Source organism: Chelon labrosus (genome assembly GCF_963514085.1).
Source record: "Chelon labrosus genome assembly, chromosome: 7".
Lineage (NCBI taxonomy): Eukaryota > Metazoa > Chordata > Actinopteri > Mugiliformes > Mugilidae > Chelon > Chelon labrosus.
This window is the reverse complement of record NC_140343.1, coordinates 24,334,757-24,357,460: the sequence shown is the minus strand read 5'-3', so window position 1 is coordinate 24,357,460 and position 22,704 is coordinate 24,334,757. Positions and strand designations below refer to the sequence as shown.

The following is a 22,704-nucleotide window of genomic DNA, read 5'->3' as shown; positions in this document are numbered from 1 at the left end:
TTTCATTTAAGCATTAAATAATTTCCTCATCGCTCAGGTAGTCTAATTGTTCATTCAGTTTTCAGTTTTTTCAACATTTTCTCTACATTATGGAGTAGAACACTTGATGTGGCACCAGTCAAGGTCTAATCATTTTTTACATTTTCTTAATTACAGGCTATTATGTATTCACTCCACAAAGCTGGAATAGCTTGAGTAACAGTTTAATCACATCCACACCCACACAGAGAAACCCTCCCCACTCCCTCACCGCCTTCAACCCGGCAGAAGGAGGTAATCTATACCAGCTTGTCCTGCAGGCAAATCTGTTAGGGCAGCGACACAAATTAACACATGTTTGTGTTTGTGCAGAACAAGAAATATGAACAGTGGCTCATTTCATTTTTGAAGTTGACAGCATAATTTGATTTGCACGAGGAGGGAGGGAGAGAGGGAGGAAATGGAGAGGAGCATTTGATGGACAAGGAAACAGAGATGGTAGATTAACATAGCAAGACAGAAAGTGATGGATGGACGATGAATGAATTGGGGGTTTACCACAAAATATTTACAGAACTAGATACCTTTGACCTATACAGCACGTCGCATATGTTAACCAGCACCTGAGTTTGTGTGTGTGTTCTCTCTCTGGCTGTGTTATTTAGATGAACCTTTAGCTTTTGCAGTGTCACTTTTCTTACTGAAGATAAGTTGTCCCTTTTAAATGCAAATTCAGACGCACACAAACACGCACACTCACGTACACATCTGTCCTTGAAACTGAATTAGTTAGTGGATTACAGGGGTAAGATAAATCAGACATTTCAACCTGTCAGTTGTGTGTATTTGTGTGTCCGTAAGAGTTGTCTCGACACACATTCAGAGAAGTCTCTGGACTCCGTCTTTCTTTTTACCCATACGAAAGAATTGCTGTGTGTTTATCTACCTTTGGTCAAAAGTGAATACTCAGTTTTTTCTTCTCTCCTGTTGTGTTTTAAATTCGCAATAACAGTGAAGCGGTTTACATAAAAACAGAGGGACATTAACACTAATTTGGAACATCCACTCTTAAGGGACATTTCTGGCTCTTAAGCAGCTAAGTGCTCCACTATGTTCACAATCTACTTGCTAATTTTGCCTGTCTGTTGCTTGGGGTTTGTAGCATACGGTGGCTTTGTCTGAGCTTTTTTCCACTGGAAACAGCTGCTCACGAGGGCAGCGAGAGTTAAATATAACAATTAAGTTGTAGACAGTAAGTTCAGAACTGAAGGAAAACACAAAGACAAGTGAAAATGTCTCTGCTGTCAAATGAGCAGCGCTTCTCACGAGTCACAGTGTAATATGACATGAATAAAAAAAATAGTGTATATTGACGACGAGTCATTTCATTTTGCATGTTCTCATCGCTGCATATCAGTGCTATAAAGTAATTCATTCATCTTCTGTAACCGCTTGTCCTGTGAGGGGTCGTGGTGGGGTGGAGCCTATCCTAGCTGTCATCGGGCGAGAGGCGGGGTACACCCTGGTGGCCAGTCTATCGCCAGTCTATCGCAGGGCTAACACAGAGACAGACCTTGCTGTGAGGCATCAGTGCTAACCACCACGCCACTGTGCCGCCCTGCTTTAAAGTCGAATCATTCAAATTTTTATATTAATATAGAATCAGATGAGCATGAGCAGATGTGAAACGTTTATATGTTGTGAGGACAGAGAATGGTCACATGCAGTAACTGTGCAATTCACCTCACCTCTATTCTCATATGTCAGTTACTTATTCTTCAGTTTTCTGTCCATTTAAACTCCATTTGTGTATCAAGCAATGGAGGATCCAAATGCAAGATAGTCAGGAAAGGGGGGATGAGCAACTCAAAGTCAATTAAAGGAACGCTTACAAAAACGAAGACGGGGGAAGTTCAAAACATATCTTCAACAAAAGGTGTAAACTAAAGGAGAAACAGGATAATCCAAAAGGGAAGCGAAAATAAAGGCACACAGAAACTGTGAATTCAGGCAGCGACGACGGGACAACTTGACAGCTCACACGGTGAGACAGACGGGGTAAAATATACACACGGGGGCTGATGGGATAACAAGAAACATGTAAACCTAACAAGGGGAGGGGCACAAAGATCAAATACCTGAAAAGACACGTGGGAGCGATCACAAGGGATGGAAAAATACAAAATACAGTAGGAAAAAATAAAACGGGACCCACAAACTGAGTTACAGAGAATTCAGAACACACAGATTAATGAAACGGAGATAGAGGGTGCAGACACCATGACATTAGTTAGTTAGTTCTTCAACTTCCAGATTGACTGGAAAATCAATTAAATACACTTTCAGATGGACTAGATAGACAAGTCTATCATTGCTTCCTTCTGTGTGTATGAATTTCACTCCTTTTGTTGTTATATAATTGCCCAGTACTCGTCTTAACAAAACACTGTGTCCTCACTGATACATATTTCACACAGTGCACCAACAGTGCAAGGCCACTGGAAATCACTCTGGGGAAATATCCCTAATATTTTATTCATTTATTTATTTATTGGGGGATGTAACCAAAGGTCCAGTGCAGCTAATTATAAAGTCAAGCATAAGGGCACAGTAGTAACAATACACTACACTACTACATGTCATGTTTTTAGAATTGTTTGGTCACATATTAAACTCAGCCATGCGATAATACACTGCTAAACACTGTTGTCCCTTTTGTCGCCGTTGTCACTGATTCACACGTTTCACAGTCACTGTGCAAACAGAACACACCTGAAAATGTGACTTGCTATTTGTTCGTCCCCAGCGTTGTCTAAATAAAGGTTGAATGAGTGAATATCCCGCAGCCCTGGATTCATTATATCCAGTGCGAAATGCTTTGTGCCCCATCAGCATATTCCCCAGACACTTGCCCTGTGTGTGCCGTTGTCTTCGGTGTTGTTGCATGCATGGAGCAGAGATAGTGTAGTTGTAGCACTGCTGAGGTACTGTAAATGTTTGGAGCTGCTGTTGTACCATTTGTTTTATTTAGACAGCCTCAGAGGCAGATGTGGGTCAGGGAATGGTGGGTGGACATGAGGTGAGGCCACGCTTTGACGATACGTTTGGTTTTATTTAACGCAATTAAGCCAAAAATTCCTGTAATGCACCTCTTAGCCTTGGAAGCAGGATCAGCTTCCCTGACCGCAGATTGTTTTGTGGTGGAAAGTTGGTGTGGAACCATGCAAAGATCTGATGGACCAATCAAATTGCTTGGTCAGGCTTCATATGGTGATGGACAGAAGAGTAACGGCAATGTAGTCATACACGCCATCTGACTGCCATGAGGTTGAATTTTTTTTTTACTCCAAATTGGCTGCAGTTTAGAGTCCGCTATCATGCCTAAAGAATATTGACGAGTAAATCTTAAAGAACGAACAGTTAACAGCAATTTAGGCATTTATTGAGAACTTGACTTGCTCTGATTGTTTCTCTGTATCAGTTGAAACATGCCCCATAATGAAATAAAAATGAGTTGTTACCAGACTCATAAAAAAATGAATTTATTCATGGCAATCTTTTAAATTATTTGTACTATTTAGCACATTAAAAAAGCTTTGTCGTGTCTCTCATAGCTTAAGGGGGAACTTTATGAAATCTCTTACAAAACCTCCAAATTTACCACAAATTAAATTGGCTATAATCCTCCATTCCATAACAGTGTACACAATGACAATGTGGGAACAAAAAAATAAATAAAAAGTTACAATGTGAAGAGCCCACACAGAATTATCGCCCAACTCAATCCCCTCAGGTTTTATAGAACAGTTTCATCTCATTGTTTGGCTGTTTTGCTGCAATCTCAGACAGACATAGTGCAGTCACCAGCAATTAGCTGTGGAATATTTGGTAGCTAAGATATTTCCCTCTGGAGTAAGCAGAGAGCAAACGTAAAGCAAGAAGAGAGTGGGCTTAAATTCATCAGGTGGCCAGACACACTGGATGTTTAAATGTGCAACTGTTTGCAAACAAGTTTCTCATATCAACTTTAGTAATTAGGTTTGGTAATTTGAGATTAGAATCTACTAATCAAAGTGCACAAATTATGGCATTTTGTATGTGTATTTTATTAATTAATTTAATTATTTACTCCATTTTTTTTCTTCACAGAACAGTACCTCAAACCTTTCTTATCCATGGTGGATCACTGGGCTCTTTCTTGAAATGCTACAGTACTAAGAGTTATATTCCAGAGGATACAGGAATGAAGGAATTCACTTTGTTATCTTGCATTACACTGGGGAAAATTTAAGTATAACATGGTCATATTTAACATAATGGATTTGAATTGAAAACTACAGGCAGATTAACACTGCCACTTCAGACATTAAAATACCTAAATTATTCATCATTTGGAGCAACAATGGCTGGTTTGGCATTCTTGTTCTGTTGCTAAGCCTCTTTCTCTTGCTTTCTTCCTCTTTTTGTCTTATTTCTTGTACCTCTTAATTTCTTCTTCTCCTCTAGACTCATTGTCTTGTCTTCAGCGTGCATGTTAACCTTTCTACATTGTGACACGATTTCTCTTTGTTCTTTCACTCTAACTTTAATTTCGCTGCCTGTAACGACCCACATCTGCAGCTAGAGTTTACATGCTCCAGTGATGGCGTTTGTCCCTCTTCCTTCTCATTCCGTCTTTTCTGACACACAGAGTCAAAAGGACAGAAAGTGAAAGAGAGAGAGAACAGAGAGAGGATTATAGTATACAGACCATGACTGTGAAAAATAGATGTGTGCAGAGGAAGAAGTATAGAAAGAAACCCCATCTTTCTCTCCGTCTAGCCTTCTCTCTCTGGTTCGACAGAGATAGCAGGGATAAAAGCAGGATTCATGGATCAGGGTTCACCTCCATATTGTCATCCCAAGAAGCTTAGAGGCCGAGCGGCTGAATCGCGGTCTCACTGATCAGAGACGGACGCTTTTAGCCAAACCTTAGGTGTAGACGCGTGTGATCTAACCTCGGGGAGGAAAATGGTGCATCCCCGTAGTATTGAACTACTTTTAACATAATACATGAATTTTAAGCATTTTATGTTTTTAAAGGTTTCATTTTAGTTTGTTATTTGACGCTACAGAAACAGTATGTGACATCATGACGACTACAAGTTCCCATGCCAACCGCTCCTTGAAGCAGTCCGTGTGACCATGAGAGTAGGAAAAAATCCAATTGTGAAGCAAATCTGCATGACCACAATATAGTCGTACAATGTTCGTAAAATATACGCTAATGTCTTGGTTGCTGTTGTTTTTACTATTCACATATCTGAGATTTCTTTTTCTTTCTTTTTTTTCTGGTATCTTAGCTTTCTTTCTTGTGTGTTCATGTGTTCATCCACGAGGAGGAGAAAATGCCCTTGCAAGATTATTAAGATGAAAAATAATCTTCTCCTCACAACATGTCTGCATTACCAGTCACCATGTGAGTGAGTGTGCTTGTGCGTGTTGAACAGAGAGGGAGGGAGAGCCCTAACCCGCTGCCCCGACACTGTTGCCGTACTAATCATTCTTCCTGCCTCGCTCTTTGTGATTGCCAGCCCATCCCTGCACTGCAGCTAAATTGAATCAGTTAAAATCTTTCTTGTAGATGGCTGCCGTTGCTTCCACAAGATTAGGCTTTGATCAAGAAACACACAAATAAATAAATAAGCCAGTGGAAAGGGAATAGAACAGGAATGAACTCAATTAAACAGTCAGCCAAGGGTACGTGCCTGTCTGTGGGTGTCGGTGGGAGAGTGTGTGGATGCAAATGTGGCATATTGGATTGTGTGGGAGTCTGCGCAAACTGTGCCGTGGCACCGTGGCTTGTTTCAGTGCTGCATGCGTGAAGCACGAGTGTATGTTTGAGACAGAGTGGTCATGCAGAGCGGGATGCTACTTGTGATCTGAAGGCATTGTGATTTTTTTGCTTCTGCAGAACATGTCTGTGTGTATCTCCCAGCGCTATTCTATAAAACACACATTATTAAGTGATTCTATACTACCCAGCAATCAATTAAACACATTTCTGCAGTAAAGGTTTGCATTCAGTACCATTAAGAGGATTCTGTATGAGCAATTGTAAACATATGCCTTATGGTTATTACAGTCACACTCGCAGTATTGTCATAAATACATCTCTTAACAGCCACGGTAATTGAAATTACTCGGTAATAGGCAATAAAAATTCATACATTTATGACGCTATTGTAGTGAAAAACTGTGTAGAATAGGTTCAGCACCAACCCATGTATTTCAGCTTTAGATGAATCCTGCACATAGTATGTTAGACCTGTATGGAAAAGATATCGGCTTTATATTGAGAAGACTTAGAGTCTACAGGTATGCAGCAGCTCTTTGAGGTTGCACAGAGACACTACAGTGATTTCAGCTCAAAGCTAATGTTAACATGGACAGGATCCAGGTATAAAAGAAGATGCACTGTATGTGTTTATAATTGGTCTGTTCATTTCTTTGTTCTGTTATACAGGAACAGCAAGAATATAAAAGAATACATCAATGAAAACATCTCCTGAGATGAATTAGGGACTGCTGTTTTTTTGTTTTTCTTTTCTTATGTGAATTTGTTCCATTTTTGGCCGTTCTTAAATATGCATAGAGGTGTCAAAGAAACCAGATGTTTTCAGTTTCCATATATTTACACACAGAAAGCCAGAAAGTCGCTGTTGCAATGTAATTGTAGTAGTGTGTAGTTTAATATTTCTGTGGGGGAAAAAAAAAAAATTTTCCTCTCTTTTTTTTTTTTTTTGAAGCTTGCATCAGTTTTGTTTGCCATTAAGGACAACTTCCAGACACAGTAATATTCTATTTTAACCAAGACCATTTACAAATAATACACATTGTTTTACCTTAAGAAAACATGGACCTGAAATTCCTTGGTTGAGTTCACTTGCTTGTTTCTGTCCAGGTGCATTGAGTAAAAAGCAGTTTTAATTCTAGATGGTCACAAAAGGTGTGGATTCAATTCCTCAGTAACCGGTAATCAGAAGCCAACTGCCCTGCTGCATTTTGTTTGATGGGGTTTCTTTTTGCCTTGCTTGGACTATTCCCACCATTTGTTTACGAGGCAAACTACTTTGTGTGTGTGGATTTTCCATAGCCACCTAGAATTTGATGCACTGACATTATTTCACGCCCATGAAGGATGCCCACCTTTGTCCTGAGCCCTACTGGAAATCTTGCCTTATGAAAAGCTTACATGTGACATGTGCCAGAAGTGATGTGTTTTTTACTGTATGCGCCACGCCATGATATCACATTCTTTTCCCGAGTGTGCCCTGATTTCTTCTCAGAACGTAGCAAGCCTTTAATTTCCCTGCAGACAAAACAGACAAGCTCTCATCTTTTGACATGCTGCCAAATGATGGTGGTGCACATCTACCATTGTTCTATTCAGTGTCCAGACCTGGGGGAGGTCGTCACTGATTTCACACTAAATGTAGTGTCTGTAAGTTTAATTTGCTCCTGATTAAGTTTCTCCCTGTAATTCACACCTCTTTGCGTTCTGCTTTATTTTCTGTATTTATTTGTTCTTTCTGCTTTATATGGCCTCCTCAAACACATCACTGTGGGTGTTTCTGTTCACGTGGCCTGGATACATCCCAGTGGACATGAGTGTAGCATTGACTGGCACGGGATAATAAGCATTTTATATAGTCACACAGTGGAGAGAATAAGAACATAAAAGACGACAGCATAGGACATACTGTATTCGAGCATGTGGGGTGGAGATGGATAGTCCATGGACGGGGTTGGTGGGTGTAGGGTGCTCCCTGGATACCTGCAGCAGGTTACGGAGCTGTTAGCATGGAAATTAGAGGTAGAAGGATGTCGTTGGGGCTGGATAGAAAATTGCTCTCAAAGACCACAGCTTTCCTGTGGGTATAGTTGGGGGCCCTTGTCTCGTCAGTACATTCATACCTCACTAGCACTCGATCTTTATGCGGCCTCACTTACCAGGAGTACCTGAGGGGTTTAATGATGGGGTCCATGTAAGGACATGTGCAACACTCACTGAGCTTTAAATAAACTCTAATAAAAGTCTATGGATTTAAAGAATAAATGAATATGTGCATGTTCATTACTTGCCGGATTAGTGGATTGGCACAGTTTCTTCGAGGACACTGGTTTAGATATAGACTCAGTACACCTACTAAATGGTCTGATTGCACATGTAGCTTACTTTGTTGCTGCAAAGGTTTTGTGTTCTCGGCCAGTTTGGTGACATTTCTTTGCAACATACTGAAATTAAACATTAAACATTTATTATTGCATTTTCACCACAACATAAAAGGCCTGTCATAGGCTTAGACTGAGCCGGGGTTAATTCCACCTGTGCTTTCCCTGCTGTTACAAGCCCAAATGTCTGCTGTGAAAAAATATAGCTGGACCATCATCTTTAAGTTTCTATTAGGTATAAGGGGTGGATTCTAATTATAATTTAAAGTAATAATATTTAAAGATGTGATAGAAAGTAAATAAACGTACCATGTTACTCACATGGTGTTAGATGGTACATAGCTGGATCTGTTTAGGATCCTTTATTATTATGTTGTTAGTTCTGAAACTAAAGAATGAAGACAAGTTACACAACTGATTTCACTGGAAATCAGATTTATTTGCTTTGAGAAAACAAATTAATGTTACTCTGAACCAAACCAAGAGCTGTTTTCATGACATGCATTGCTTTCACCAATGAAAAGTCTGTTCCTTTGCACATGTACCATAAAACCAAATACACAAGGGACCTATGGATCCTGTTTTTTAAAAAAAGAGGAATTTCCTTTTGTCATGAAAATATAATATAATATTTTCCTGTGTCAGTTGTTAACTGGTAAAGTCATTCAATTGCTTCCGTCTTCTGCTTAAAACAGCAATAATAGCAATATAATACAAAGAATCTAAGCCACTAAACTATCATGTCCTCTTTTCTTTTGTCCTCTCGTTCAGGATTTCTGAGTACTGGTGACCAGGCAGCCAAGGGGAATTACGGTTTGTTGGATCTGATCCAGGCTCTACGTTGGACCAGTGAGAACATAGCTGCCTTCGGCGGCGACCCGTTACGTATCACGGTGTTCGGCTCAGGTGCCGGAGCTTCTTGTGTGAACCTGCTCACGCTGTCACACTACTCTGAGGGCAACCGCTGGAGCAACTCCACCAAAGGTAAAACTGACAAGCATTCATGTGAGACCCTGAGGTATTGTTAGGGATTGATGTTTTTACCCCCACAGAATGAGAGAAGCCTTTCTGAGAAGTTTGTATGAAATACTGTATGTGTACATCAGCAACGTGTGATCATGTGGCCCCATTGGGATGAGCAAACACAAAACACTGTATTAATACAACATTTGCAAAAGGATGCAAAAAAATTCTGTCTTGGACTAAATATGATGTGAATTTCATATTTTTTTTTTTTGTATGTTGTTGTTGTTGGGCTTTGTCAGAGCAAATATTGTTATTAGCAATAATTAATATTCATTAATGTCTTAAAATATTGCGGGACACCACCATGGCAACAGGGACTAATAACCAAATATGAAGTTCAGTCTCAAAGCATATATTCTTAACTATTAATTTGAAATCTGATAATTAAATGATAACTACAATCAAAATTACTGAAGGATTTGGAGTTGTACATAGTAGAGGTTGCCAGAGTTTACTTTTGTGCAACATTAAACAGACCATCTTATATATTCAAAAACATGTATTTACAAGATAATACCTGAAAACATAATATATGCATTTAATCGAATGGAAGAACACGTGGCGAGTGAGATAAAAGTAATGTGTGTGGACCCATGATGCAGGAATCTGCATGACAAGGGAGTCTATTTGGCGGGAGATTTATCTCCACCCTGCTCATGTGTGATTGTGTTAGAAGCCTGAGCTTGTGTCTGTGATCCTTAAGGTGCGAAGAACTCATCAACGCGCAGCCACTTACCCAAAACTTAATTATAAAAAGTCACAACAATAATCACTATCTATTCTAGTTATGCCCAGTTAATTACCAAGTCCACAAAATTACTTCATTGATGGGTGTTGCTCCTTTACCTGTCGATCATGTCTGTTGTTGTGAGTCAGCTGAAATGGTTGGTCTTGTCATGGTACTGACTTTCAAACATTTTCTGTAATCTTGTTTGGTTTTCTTTGCATTTCCTGTTTCTGTTTCTTGATGTTTTGCTTCCTATGTTCTCCCTATATCGATTATTTGATTGGTTTCTCCTTGTCCTCCGTGTTCTCTGCCCTCACCAGTCTCACCTGTGCCAAGTCAATTCAAGTGTGACTGTCGAAATAAAATAATTTTACCCTAACAGTTCACGTAAATACCACAAAATGAATTGCCACCTGAATGAATGGTGTTGTTTCCACCTGGCACAATAAAATACTAATTAATGGTAAAACACTTCACAGTTGAAATACTACAAGTACAATTAAACTGTGACTGAACACCTACAATTAAAAGAGGTTTGAAAGTGTTATGTTGTTTAGCAGTGAGATAGACAAAAACTGTACAAATAAAGCTACCAGATCTGTCCCACATGAGCCTTTTATTCAGTGGGATGCTGTGCATTTTCACACCCTGAACTCACAGTTTACACAGTGAAATATTAATTGTAACACATAGAACAACAAGGAAGGAGATGGGGGGTGCTTATGTCAGTGTAAAGACATTAACTTATTCTCCTAACATACATTTATCTGACTGTATTAGGATAAGGCCAGATGTATTGGAACCAATGAAAATAGTGCAGACTCAGTGTAGTTCTTTAAATTTATTGTTGCAGAAAAATGAACGACTTGCACTGTGTTTTATGTGCTCATAATGAAAACTGAAACATGCCACAAATAATATGTGTGGAACACTCACTTTAGGAATGAAATATTATGATTTGAGAGAAAGGCTTGGCTTATTTCAAGTTATTTTCACCTGCAGATTAACACAGGTTTCGTGCAAAAGGACATCTGTGACCTGTATGATGAAGATGACATGACAGTGGTAACAAGGTTAACGCCACCGTGGCAGGCAGGCAAAGATATTCAGCAGACAACACCGGCTGTGAGCCTGGCAATGTTTTACAAAGTAATATGTAAAAATTATCTGACAATTCTCAAAGACAAAGCCGGCAGAGGCCTTTCTCTGGTGGAGAGATCCAGGAATAACAGTGTAATACAACTGTAAAACAGAAAATGGAAAATAAATTTGATCAACACACCTGAGGGTCATAAATTGATCATTTGGAGTGAGATTGGCATTCAGAGATTTTTATCTGTTTGGTTTGGAGTTACAATGTACTTATCAAAAGTAAATACAAGTGAGCACAGGCAAACACAAGCAAAAGAAACAACCGTCTTACTTTTTGTCTGGAGGAAAGTGTGTACTTATGTGTGTAAGTATACAGTATGGTTTTCGAATGACTAAATCCTCTTGTTCCATTACTACATTAACAATGTTCATGGTCACAATGGAGCATGTCCCCCGGAGTAGTATGAAGGAACGATACACTGAGGCTTTGGATTCACAAATGTGTGATTTGTTTCTTTGTATTTTATTGACAATAAGAAAAATATACAATTCAAAAAGTGGTACCATTTAACCAAGCAGATCTTTTAGCATTAGACATGAGATTGTGCTTTTAGAAGGCGATCATTTTACAGCTTAAATTTCACTGCTCTTCATCTCAACCACCTGTCAGATTGTTGCTTAATTTCCTCTTTATTCTCTTCTTAAAAAGGATTCAACTGAGACAGCCTGTCTTTGTGTGCAGACTTTAATGACCTCAGATTGTTCTTTGTGGGCAATTTAAAAGGCTTCCTGAATAGTAATTAATTCTTCCTCCGTGCCACTGCTATTTTTTATTTTTTTTGTCTCCAGGCCTTTTCCAGAGGGCCATCGCCCAGAGCGGCACTGCTTTGTCTAGCTGGGCCGTCAGTTTTCAGCCAGCCAAGTATGCCCGGATGCTGGCCCGTAAGGTGGGCTGCAACCTGGAAGACACTGTCGAGCTGGTGGCATGCCTACAGAGAAAACATTACAAGGAGCTTGTGGATCAAGACATCCAGCCAGCCCGTTATCATATTGCCTTTGGTCCTGTTATTGATGGGGATGTAATACCTGATGACCCTCAGATACTGATGGAGCAAGGTATCAGTTCACTGTGCTTAAGAGTCTACAACTTGCCAAACGTTTTTCTACCTAGAATTAGTCATTTAACAACCTTACGCACTGTCTGTTATCAGGTGAGTTCCTCAACTATGATATCATGCTGGGAGTGAACCAAGGCGAGGGCCTGAAGTTTGTGGAGCTCATCGTAGACAACGAAAATGGTGTCCAGGCCAATGACTTTGACTACGCCGTGTCCAGCTTTGTTGATGATCTCTATGGCTACCCAGAGGGTAAAGACATCCTTAGAGAGACCATCAAGTTTATGTACACCGACTGGGCCGACAGGCACAACCCAGAGACCCGCCGGAAGACGCTGCTGGCCCTTTTTACCGATCACCAGTGGGTGGCACCAGCTGTTGCCACAGCTGACCTGCACTCCAGTTTTGGGTCACCAACCTACTTCTACGCCTTCTACCACCACTGTCAAACAGAACAGGTGGGTTGTAGCTACCAGAGTGAAGGTGCATCTACTATATGTGTGATCTTCATGAAATGAAAATGATGACTGGCATAGAAAAGAACTTTTCGGACATGTTGGGTTCACATTATTATTTTTGTTTTGACTATTCTTATTGGATTTGTTTGTTTACTTTGTTATGTTACCCGCACATGTTCGAAATAAACTAAACTAAACCATTTAAAGCTCTAATTCTAAATAATAACCACACATACACCGATCTGCCACGACATTACAACCACTGACAGGAGAATTAAGTAACATTGATCTTGTTACAATTCAATGTTCTGCTGGGAAACTTTTGGACCTGACATTCGTGTGGATGTTACTTAGACATGTACCACCCACCTAGACCAGACCAGTCACCCCCACCCCATAGCAATGATACTCCTTGATGGCAGCAGCCATCCCTAGCAAGATGCAGCCTGACACAGGCACACACACAAAAACGGTTTAGGAACAACTCAAAAACATGAAGAACAGCACAAGGTGTTGACCTTTAGGCCCCTCCCCTCAACCCACTAACAACATTCTGTTGCCAGACACCACAGGACACCTTCAGAACGCCCGTGTCCATTCTCTGATGAGTCACAACTGTTTTGGACTCCTCAAGGGAGACCTACACAATATTAGGATAGTGGTCATAATGTGTACGTTGAGGCTTTAGATTTGCAGAAATAAAGAGTCACTTTACACAGTAGAGTGAACCAACAATAACATTAATGAAAAGCTGACAGTCTGGAAAAGTTTTAGTTTGCAGCATCAGTTATTTTCAAACTTTACTCAGACTATTTATTCAGCAACTCACAGCATGTACTCTACATTTGAGTTGAAATTTATCACACAGCAGTTTCATTTTTTTTGTCATCAGCATATCTTTATTTGTCATCTTATCTCTTTCTGTAAAATATTTAAAAAGTGTTTCTTGTGCCATTTTCTTTATCCAAAAGATTACATTGTCCCATCTATTTTATCTGGCTCTATCTGTGTATGTCATTGCTATATACAGAAATAATACGTATTAATGTCCTGTATTTGTCAGATAACTATAACAATACTAATGCGATTTTAATGTATCTGCTGCTTAATAGGTACCACCGTGGGCAGATGCAGCACATGGAGATGAGATCCCCTACGTCTTTGGCTTACCAATGATCGGACCAACAGAGCTGTTTCCCTGCAATTTTTCCAAGAATGACGTGATGCTCAGTGCTGTGGTCATGACCTACTGGACCAACTTCGCCAAGACAGGGTATGATGACACTACAGCTTTGACTTGTATGTATGTAGAATAACAGAAAGCCTAACAAGGGCACAGCTGAACTGTTCGACTGGAACATGTGGAAATTGATAGGAAGATTTTATGCCAGTCTCAGTTTTTTTGCTGCATGACCAGAACATCCGGATACAGGTAGCTTTGTACTGACCGCATGCATGGCTGACCTCAGGTTTACACAGTTTTTGTTTTCGCCATAAATGTATATTAAGTATTTTCCATTGTATAAAAACAATGTTGGGTGCAAATGGTGTTGACTCTAGGTAGAATTCGCAGATATTAGCTTTTAAAGGTATATGACTGATTTTATTGCTATGTCTCAAAGGATATATGAGATTCAACATTAGACATTAGACATTAGTCAAAGAGTGATAGCATAACAAATGATCCCACACAGTACATGTTAGTATCACACATAGCATAGCAATTATTCCCCATTAAACTTTTTTATTATATTATTATTATACTATTACTCCACTCATCCCCTAGACATTCTGAGCAAACGTAACAGTTCTATAAAATTATTTTGCCGAAGGGTAATAGAAACCATTTTTGTGAGCATTTGCTTATCGCTCACTCTTACAACACCAGATCAATACATGGTTAATATTACAAGACCATTAACTAATTGATCATTTCAATTGTGTGTAATTGCATTTCCTCAATATTAACCCACAGCTGATGACTACTAGTAGTGAATCATGCTGCTGGGTTTTATGAACTGTGCAGTATAATTGGTATTCTTTGCAGATACCCTCTACATATCTTCAAATACATTATTAATTAATGGTCATAGCCTGAAGAGCGGCATTCTCATTGCAGCAAAATTAAAATCCTTTTTCCCCTTCTGTCTCATGTTTCCTTCCAGCTTATAGTCATGGCGGTAATTGTTTTTCCGGAGCCGTAATAGGGGGACATTGGCTTTTTCTGTGCACTGCCCAGTAGCCCTGAGGGGAACAGAATGGCACTAATGATCTACATATATAACCCCAAATTGACATGGAATGCTGGGTACCTGGGAGATTTATGCCACCGATTTGAGTGGTTAAGCGTGTTCCTGATGAGGTCTGGCTGGCTCCATATGCCGGCCTCAGACAATGGGGCGCTTAGTAGGTCTGAATGGGCCTCCATAGCTCAGATGGCTGGGTCTGTTCTACTCAGATCAAGTACAAGTGACTCTATTTAGCACAGGATGCCATGCTGAATGTGATCCGTAAGCCCCTCTTGACTGACCAGATATATATATAAATATAAGAGAAGCATTCAAGTGAGCTGCTGACCTGCATTTACATTTGAGCCTTGTGTTATTATGGCCCAGTTCTAATTTTAACCAAAATGACATTACATTTATACTTTATACCCACCGCTAAGGCATATGCATTTCAAATTAGGAAAATATCTGAGGTTATTAGCTACCTTAAGACCTTTTAATCCAATCAGAATCTTTAGAAAACCAATCATCTGTGAGCAGTAATACCCCTTTTGACCTTTTTTAGGATTTTATCAGGTGTGATATCTCAGACACTGTTGATTAAAATTTGATGAAACCTAGAGGCTGCATTTCACCACTCCATCCCACTATTTTCATAATTATACTGATTAGCCTGAGGCTGATGCTACACTTAGGTCAAAATTAAAAATGTAATAACCAGACAGTTGTGTCTGGAAAGATCCACTCCACTTTTAGTTTAGTTTTAGTTCTTCCTGTCATCTAGACTAAACAACCATAAGGAGACATGACAGTCCAGGGAGGCTCTGTGCCTTCTGTTGCAACGTTTCTAATGCCCACATGTAGTGTTCCTGTATAAGACCATCAGCTGATCTCAGCTCTCTGTGGAGTATTTCACTGAAAAAAGATTTCCTTCTTTACTATTTCTTCACAGGGACCCAAACCAGCCTGTCCCCCAGGACACCAAGTTCATCCACACCAAGCCCAATCGTTTTGAAGAAGTGGCATGGACACGCTACAACCAGAAAGACCAGCTTTACCTGCACATTGGCCTAAAGCCCCGGGTCAAAGAACACTACCGTGCCAACAAGGTAATCCTGGCTACTACTCACTATCACTGACTCACTTTCTGTTTGATTTTAAATCCAGGGTAAAACCTTCAGTCCTGAATATTAAAATTTAGATATAGATTTTCCCGAAAACATTGAACGAAAGTTGGCCAGGTTGTTTTCACAACACTATCAATTTCTTGGGAGTAGGCTCAAAACTGGATTGAGAAAGTTAAATCAGCTTAGTAAATCTATGATACTGGTAATCCGGGATCATAGACGTTACAACCACTGAACCCAGGTAACCTAAAGAAATCCTCATATCATCCTCAAATCATGACAATCCTGTTAGATCTTATCCAAATGTTCATTTTTTTTCTGCTCTGTTCTCCTCTCTCCCTGACTGGTTGAGGCAGACAGCCTCTCACCCTGAGTCTCATTCTGTTGGAGGTTAAAATGGAGATTTTCCTCCATGCTCTTAGCACATGTTGCTCAAGTGGGAGTAGCTGTCTTTCTCTCTCTAATATTACACTGTGTTGAATTGAAGTGATCTGAATTGACAGTTTGTCATTGTGTTGATCTTTCCTCCGTATGAGTCTAACGTTAAATTGGGATATTAGTTGTACTGTAGTTCTTTAGGATGATCATTCTAAAGCTTTATACATTCTTTCCTCATCTTAGGTCAACTTGTGGTTGGAGCTGGTTCCTCATCTACACAGCCTCAATGAGGTCACCCAGCTCATACCTACCACCACCAAGGTCGGTACTAAATCATCTATATCTCTTCATGCCACTAAAAATTAACTACCCGAATCATTCACTCCAAACTAAAGGTTTTGCAGTAGACCCAAACAACTTAATAAACAATCTGAATGTGGTATTTTAATCATCATTTCTTTGTTTGTTGAGGCAGTGCTTGTCAAATCCTGTCCTCAAGAGCCTTGTTTCCTCCTACCAATGTGGTTAGATGTTTTTGGTATTGCCTATTAAAGTGCCCATTATATTTGAGAACAACTTATTCTAGTAAGTCACACAGAGTTGTCATTTAAGTATAAGTGAACCAGACGTTGCCATATTCATTAGCTTTGCTGTGCGTTGTCACAGAAAAGAGAAAAATTAACATTTTCAATAAGACCTTTCAAGAATATAGGGTACATAGTAGATTAGTACATTAAACCGTACATTCAAACCACTTCTAGAAGCAGTTTGTCATGTGTTAGAATGGATTAAGAGCTAGTGGATCAGAATGTATGAAGATAGATAGATAGATTTATTTTATGCTCAGGTTTTATTTGTCACATGCACAGTTATACATAGTACAATGCACAGTGAAATGTACTGTTGTACCTGCAGCCAGTAGTAAAAAAATATATAAGTACTACAGTAAACAGAAGTTACTACAGTAAACAGTAGTTGCACACAAGGTAAGCGATATAAGTGTAATGTACACCGATAGAGAAATAGAATATAAAAAAAATAAAATAAAAAAAATGAGAATAAAAATAAAAATATCGACTGAATAAAAATATAGACTGGTAAACTTGGGGGGGGGGGGGGGGGGGGGGGGGGTAGTTGTATATGTACATGCAGCGTCCCTGGGTGGGCTTTCCAGATAGTGATTTGCAATGGATTAAAGCGAACAAAGACGCCGTAATATACTTTCCATTAGCAACCCACGTTCACTTTTACAGTCTATGAATAGATGTTAGTGCTACAGATAATACTTTCTGAAACCACTGCATGATTTGATTTGATTATGCATGACTGTATATGTCATATTCTACATAACTGAACTTAAGAGAGTCAAGAATTATCTGCAATGGAGAGCAATGGATTTTTAGTCAAAGGCTTCAAGTAGGTTTGGGAATATACTTTGCCAACAGTATATAATATATATAATTAACATAACATAGCTATAAAATTATGGTTTTATAAAAACCTGAGTGACAGTTTCCAGAAAGTCACTACTTTTATATACGTGTGCATCTATCGTCTTTATGCTAAGCTAGCCATGCTAAGCTTCAGCCTGTTGCTCTATATTTAATTCACACGCTGATGTTTGCAACACTCAAGAAGGCAACAAAGTCTTGCAGACAATGACTGTGTACTCTAAGAAAGGATAGTAGTATTATAGCAATAGATAATCCTCTAGTCTAAATGGGGTTCTTAGTGAGTCTATGTGGTCTGATGTACGAAGGTTGAATATAGCACCAGAGAAGGCTCATGCAATTGATAGTGGTGAATAAATGAATAAATTGTCCATCCCGCATGCAGCTCCAACGGACCATAATTGCTCCTTGCGTGTGCAGAGCTTTTTCTTAAAGTCGTATGATTCAGAAGTTTGTCTTGTGGTGACAACAAGTCGTTGATGTCTGTGATATCCTTTGACATATTATATATTATTTAAACCCTTTATATACTCACTGTTGTTCTTCCTATGATCAGATCCCTCCACCAGAAGCCACCAACCGCACCCCAAAGACCAAAGTTCTGGTAACCAAACGCCCAAACCCTACACCATTCCCCACCGAGACCCAGGACAGCCACAACCAGCCACACCTAGTGGACCAGCGTGACTACTCCACTGAGCTGTCAGTGACCATTGCTGTGGGAGCCTCATTGCTTTTCCTCAATATCTTGGCCTTTGCTGCACTTTACTACAAGAAGGACAAGCGCCGGCATGATGTCCACAGACGCTGCAGTCCCCAGCGGAGCACCGCCAATGACCTGGCCCACACTCAGGAGGAGGAGATAATGTCCCTACAGATGAAGCAACACTCGGACCTGGACCGGGACTGCAGAGGCATGGGTGACTCTCTGCACCCGCATGATGTGGTGCTGAGGACTGCCTGCCCACCAGACTACACACTGGCCATGAGGCGCTCACCGGACGACATCCCGCTGATGACGCCAAACACCATAACCATGATCCCCAGCACCATGGGAGGGCTAACCTCGCTCCACTCTTTCAACACCTTCCCCAGCAGTGGGCAGAATAACACCCTGCCCCACCCACACCCACACTCACACTCCACCACGCGAGTATAGCCCAGTGGATCCACCCACACAGGCAGGACTCTGACGGCTCAGGCAGCTAACAGCTAACACTGCTGCTGCAGCAGAGACTTACTGTAAGGCTGACTTGCTGACAAACACAGATGTGTCAGGAGCTGAAACGCCAGCCTGGAGTTGCCAGACACCTATGGAATTACACTGGGATTGTACGACACCCTGTTCATACCTGAGGGAATATAGTCAAGGGTTTCTGAGGGTTTGGACCAGAGGGGAAAAAAAAGGAAAACTATGTTTTTGTACAAAAGTAAGACAAGAAGAAAAAAAAAAATACATATAAAGAAGAAAAACAACCTCACAAGCTAAAACAAAGAGGAGGATGTTTTTTTATTATTGTTTTTGTTCTAATATTGCAGCAAAACAAGGTACAGTAAAATACTTTTCTTTATAGCGACAGATATGGCCTTCGGGATCTTTTGACAAATGACTGCTTGGCAGTATTATCTGGAAGCAGAACAGAGCATCAGACACGCCTTGGAGGTGAGAAGAGGGCAGCACTTTGTAAAAGGAAGAAAACATTGTTTTCCTTTGGCATCACACTGCAGATTACTCTGTTGGTGGGGCACAAAGTAAATGCCATGCAAACCAATTTTGGCATGTCTTAACATCATAAAAGGAGGCTATGTAAGATAAGGCAAAAACAGTTGCTGAGAAGAAAGGACTGAAAACTTAAGAAAAAGAAACGCTGTATGCACAACAGAACCATTTTGAAGAAAAAAAAAACAATCTTGCAAATACTTTTCATCCATTTATTTTTGAGGATTGGGAACAATTTTATTGTATATGACTAATTTACATAGCTAGATCTGTACACTAAGCACCGAGGCCGAGACTCCCTCTTGGGAGGGGCGACCATACTACAAACGTGCCAGTCGGACTGAACCAGTGGGAAGTGGGATCCACCTACTGGCTTTCTGGCAGTTCCAACTTCAACACAGAGAGCTGGGGACAAAGGATAATTGGATAATATTAGCACGATGCGCATGACAATTTATCTGCTTGATGGCTGCTCTGCTGATTATGTCATTATTGAGAATAATTTTCACCCTCTCCCTTGCACTGGAGAAATTTCAGACATATTTCCTGATTGGATTACAGGAAAACACACACACACACCCTTGCAGGACCATGGGAAATGCGGTTCCAGGTTGTGGATGTTGTGGGCTGGAGATGGGGACAGAAGTGGGGGCTGGGAATGTGGTAAAACTTTCTTGCATAACATAATATAGCTTGAGTGGAGCTGAGCATATAAGGACTAGTTTTGTACTCCGTGTGTTGGTACTACTTTTTGATAGTGGTTAAATCACATTACACTGTATCAATCAAACTCATTGTACCTTCAGTTGAAATCAGTGTTCTTTGCTATTCCACCTATTGGACCACTATACCGTATAGAAGTAATTACCTGCACTGTTTATTCAATTGCCCATTTTTTCTTTACTGTAACCTGGGAAGTATGTCGACTGAATGACACAGTGGAGGCCCAGCGACAAGAAACACAGATGTGTAGTGGAAAAATGTGGTGGAAGAATGACACTCTGGGCTATGTCGGTTTTCTGCTCACTTTGAAGAGCCGTTTCAAAAACGAATGCCTAACGTGACTAATACAAGTCAAAGGCCAAGCACAGACAGGTCACACTGGGTGGAACTCTATGGAAACACACAGCGGGTGGGTGAGAGGAAGGCTAGGACCGGGGTAAGTCAAATGCCCTGATGCACTTTCTTCTAGTTTTCTTCATTAGTCAAGGTTGATCATGTCAGGGGGGTGTGTGTGAAAGGAGCAGAAAGGCTCCCCACATCAGCAGAGATCCACAGTTACGTACCTCATTTTGAAGAGCAATTTTTTTTTTGTCCCCACTCTTATTCTACCTGAGATTCTCTCCATCTCATCTTTTGTACTGAACTGACAGCTTGGGCTGTTTAGCAAAACGGCTGATCTCGCATCCACAGTGTCTTGAGTTGACCATCTCCTGCAAGGCTGTCGGCCGTTTTTAACATCTTTAGGTCAGTGAAGCCTCGGCATCGAAGCAACGTTAGCCACCTGTGTAGAAAAGAGTCAGACAGAAAAGGAGAAGATTGTAGTCGATCCTGGCCGCTTCGGAGGCTGAAGTCACTGTGGGGTAAAGTGGTAATGTTCACAACAGACAGAGAGAGGAATACCCTAGACGGGAAGCCTATTGTGCTCAGATACAGAACTCAGTATGCCGCCACAGAGATGGTACTTAGTAAGCTGAAACGCTTGTCTCCCTGTTTTCTCTTCACCAAAATGTGGATGTGTGGAGGCCTCTGTTGTGTGAATACATCCTGCCCCTTTAGGTTTGCTCACAGGCACTGTGCAGTCATTCAAAATAATGAGTGCAGACTGCTGTTAGCCCGTATAATGTTGTGGCAAACAAGCTGGATGGGAGAATGAAATACTGTCTGTCATAAGGCGTGTTACATTTTGGAATATCATTTAAATTGAATATACTAATTATATCAGTTTGCTCCAGATTTTTTTTCTCTGCATTAAGTTAACCACTTGATCTGGTGCTGAAACTAAAGAAAGATTCCAGGGTTTTCTACCATATTATCTTCAGGGGCTAGGGACTTCGTTAATTGCTTTTTCTTTAAAACAACGGCAGCTGCAAAATAAAAGTGCAAATTTTTGAATCTGGTTAAAAAATAATGTCAGTCCCGTGGGTCTGTTGGCACTGTATTGAGCTCTGGCACCGAGCTTACCCGTTGCTGAGGTCAGACTACTGATAGTGATTCAGACTCTAAGAGTATTCCAAAAGTCCATGATATGCTTCATCATGTTAATTAATCGGATCAAATATCCCCTTACTATCTGGAATGGAAAAACACCAACAGCCGTTGTTGCTTTCATTCAAAAACACTTAATTTAAATATATAAATGGTAGTTTACGTCCAAAGGCCTGCTACACATGCTGTGAAAGATGACACACTTTGATTGATTGAGATCCAATGTGCAATCAACCATATCTCTCCAAGATAAAAAAAAAACATTGTGTAGTCTGAATCCAACGTTACTGTCTTCAAGAACAAGGCCTGCATGACCTTCCATCCCATTTAAGGGTTATTTCTAGTATATTAATGTTAGATCATCTGGCTAACAATCATTCTGAACATGACATATCTACATCTTTGTCATGTTGCATCACAAGACACCAGTAAACCTTTTCAATTTGATGGTTTGCGCACATAATTAACAATTTGTCATGCCTTGCCCCACACTGTAACTGTAGTAAAAACTACAATTGGCTTTACGTGACTAAATCAGTAATTGCCAAGTAATTACTTAGCAATCATGAACCAAAAATCACTAAATTTAAGCACTGCTCTCCAGAGAAACAACAACGTGGCAAAGCAAGGGACACCCACTAGATTAAACATATAATTACACTGTTAATGTAAATAGTAACACATGGGGCCATGCTAAGTAGCCGACAGCTGAGGGTGAATCATAATTAATAACTTGCGATGCGTTCCGATGGTCTGATTGATGATAGATGAAAATCTAAGCCAGCTCTAACACGAGGACCGTGACAGAAGTGCTCGTCAGCACCTGATATATCTGAAATCATAAATGAAAACTGCTATAAACTGTGGACGGTCTAGTACAGGGTGGCAGTTGTGCGGTGACTACATGCAAACACTTATTTTTTTAATATACACAGAGCACATATTATTTCGGTTTTGCTTGGGGATGTAAAGCTAAGAAGA

The 22,704-nt window shown here is 40.2% G+C and overlaps 1 protein-coding gene across 5 annotated transcripts in view; it reads left to right on the top strand.

Annotated features, from left to right (window-relative positions):
- Positions 1-19,124, top strand: part of nlgn1 (neuroligin 1) — a 241,981-nt gene extending 222,857 nt beyond the window's left edge. For 3 of the 5 annotated variants that reach the window (XM_084548191.1, XM_084548188.1, XM_084548189.1), the window contains 7 exons: positions 8,965-9,177; positions 11,888-12,154; positions 12,250-12,611; positions 13,724-13,884; positions 15,792-15,948; positions 16,588-16,669; positions 18,365-19,124. In XM_084548191.1, the coding sequence (XP_084404317.1) occupies positions 8,965-9,177; positions 11,888-12,154; positions 12,250-12,611; positions 13,724-13,884; positions 15,792-15,948; positions 16,588-16,669; positions 18,365-18,954 (1,832 nt within the window). In that variant the 3' untranslated portion in view covers positions 18,955-19,124. Of the gene's footprint in view, positions 1-8,964; positions 9,178-11,887; positions 12,155-12,249; positions 12,612-13,723; positions 13,885-15,791; positions 15,949-16,587; positions 16,670-18,351 lie in introns of all 5 variants that reach the window. The other 2 variants (XM_084548190.1, XM_084548192.1) reach the window with 2 other exon arrangements.
- The last annotated feature ends 3,580 nt before the right edge of the window (positions 19,125-22,704 follow it).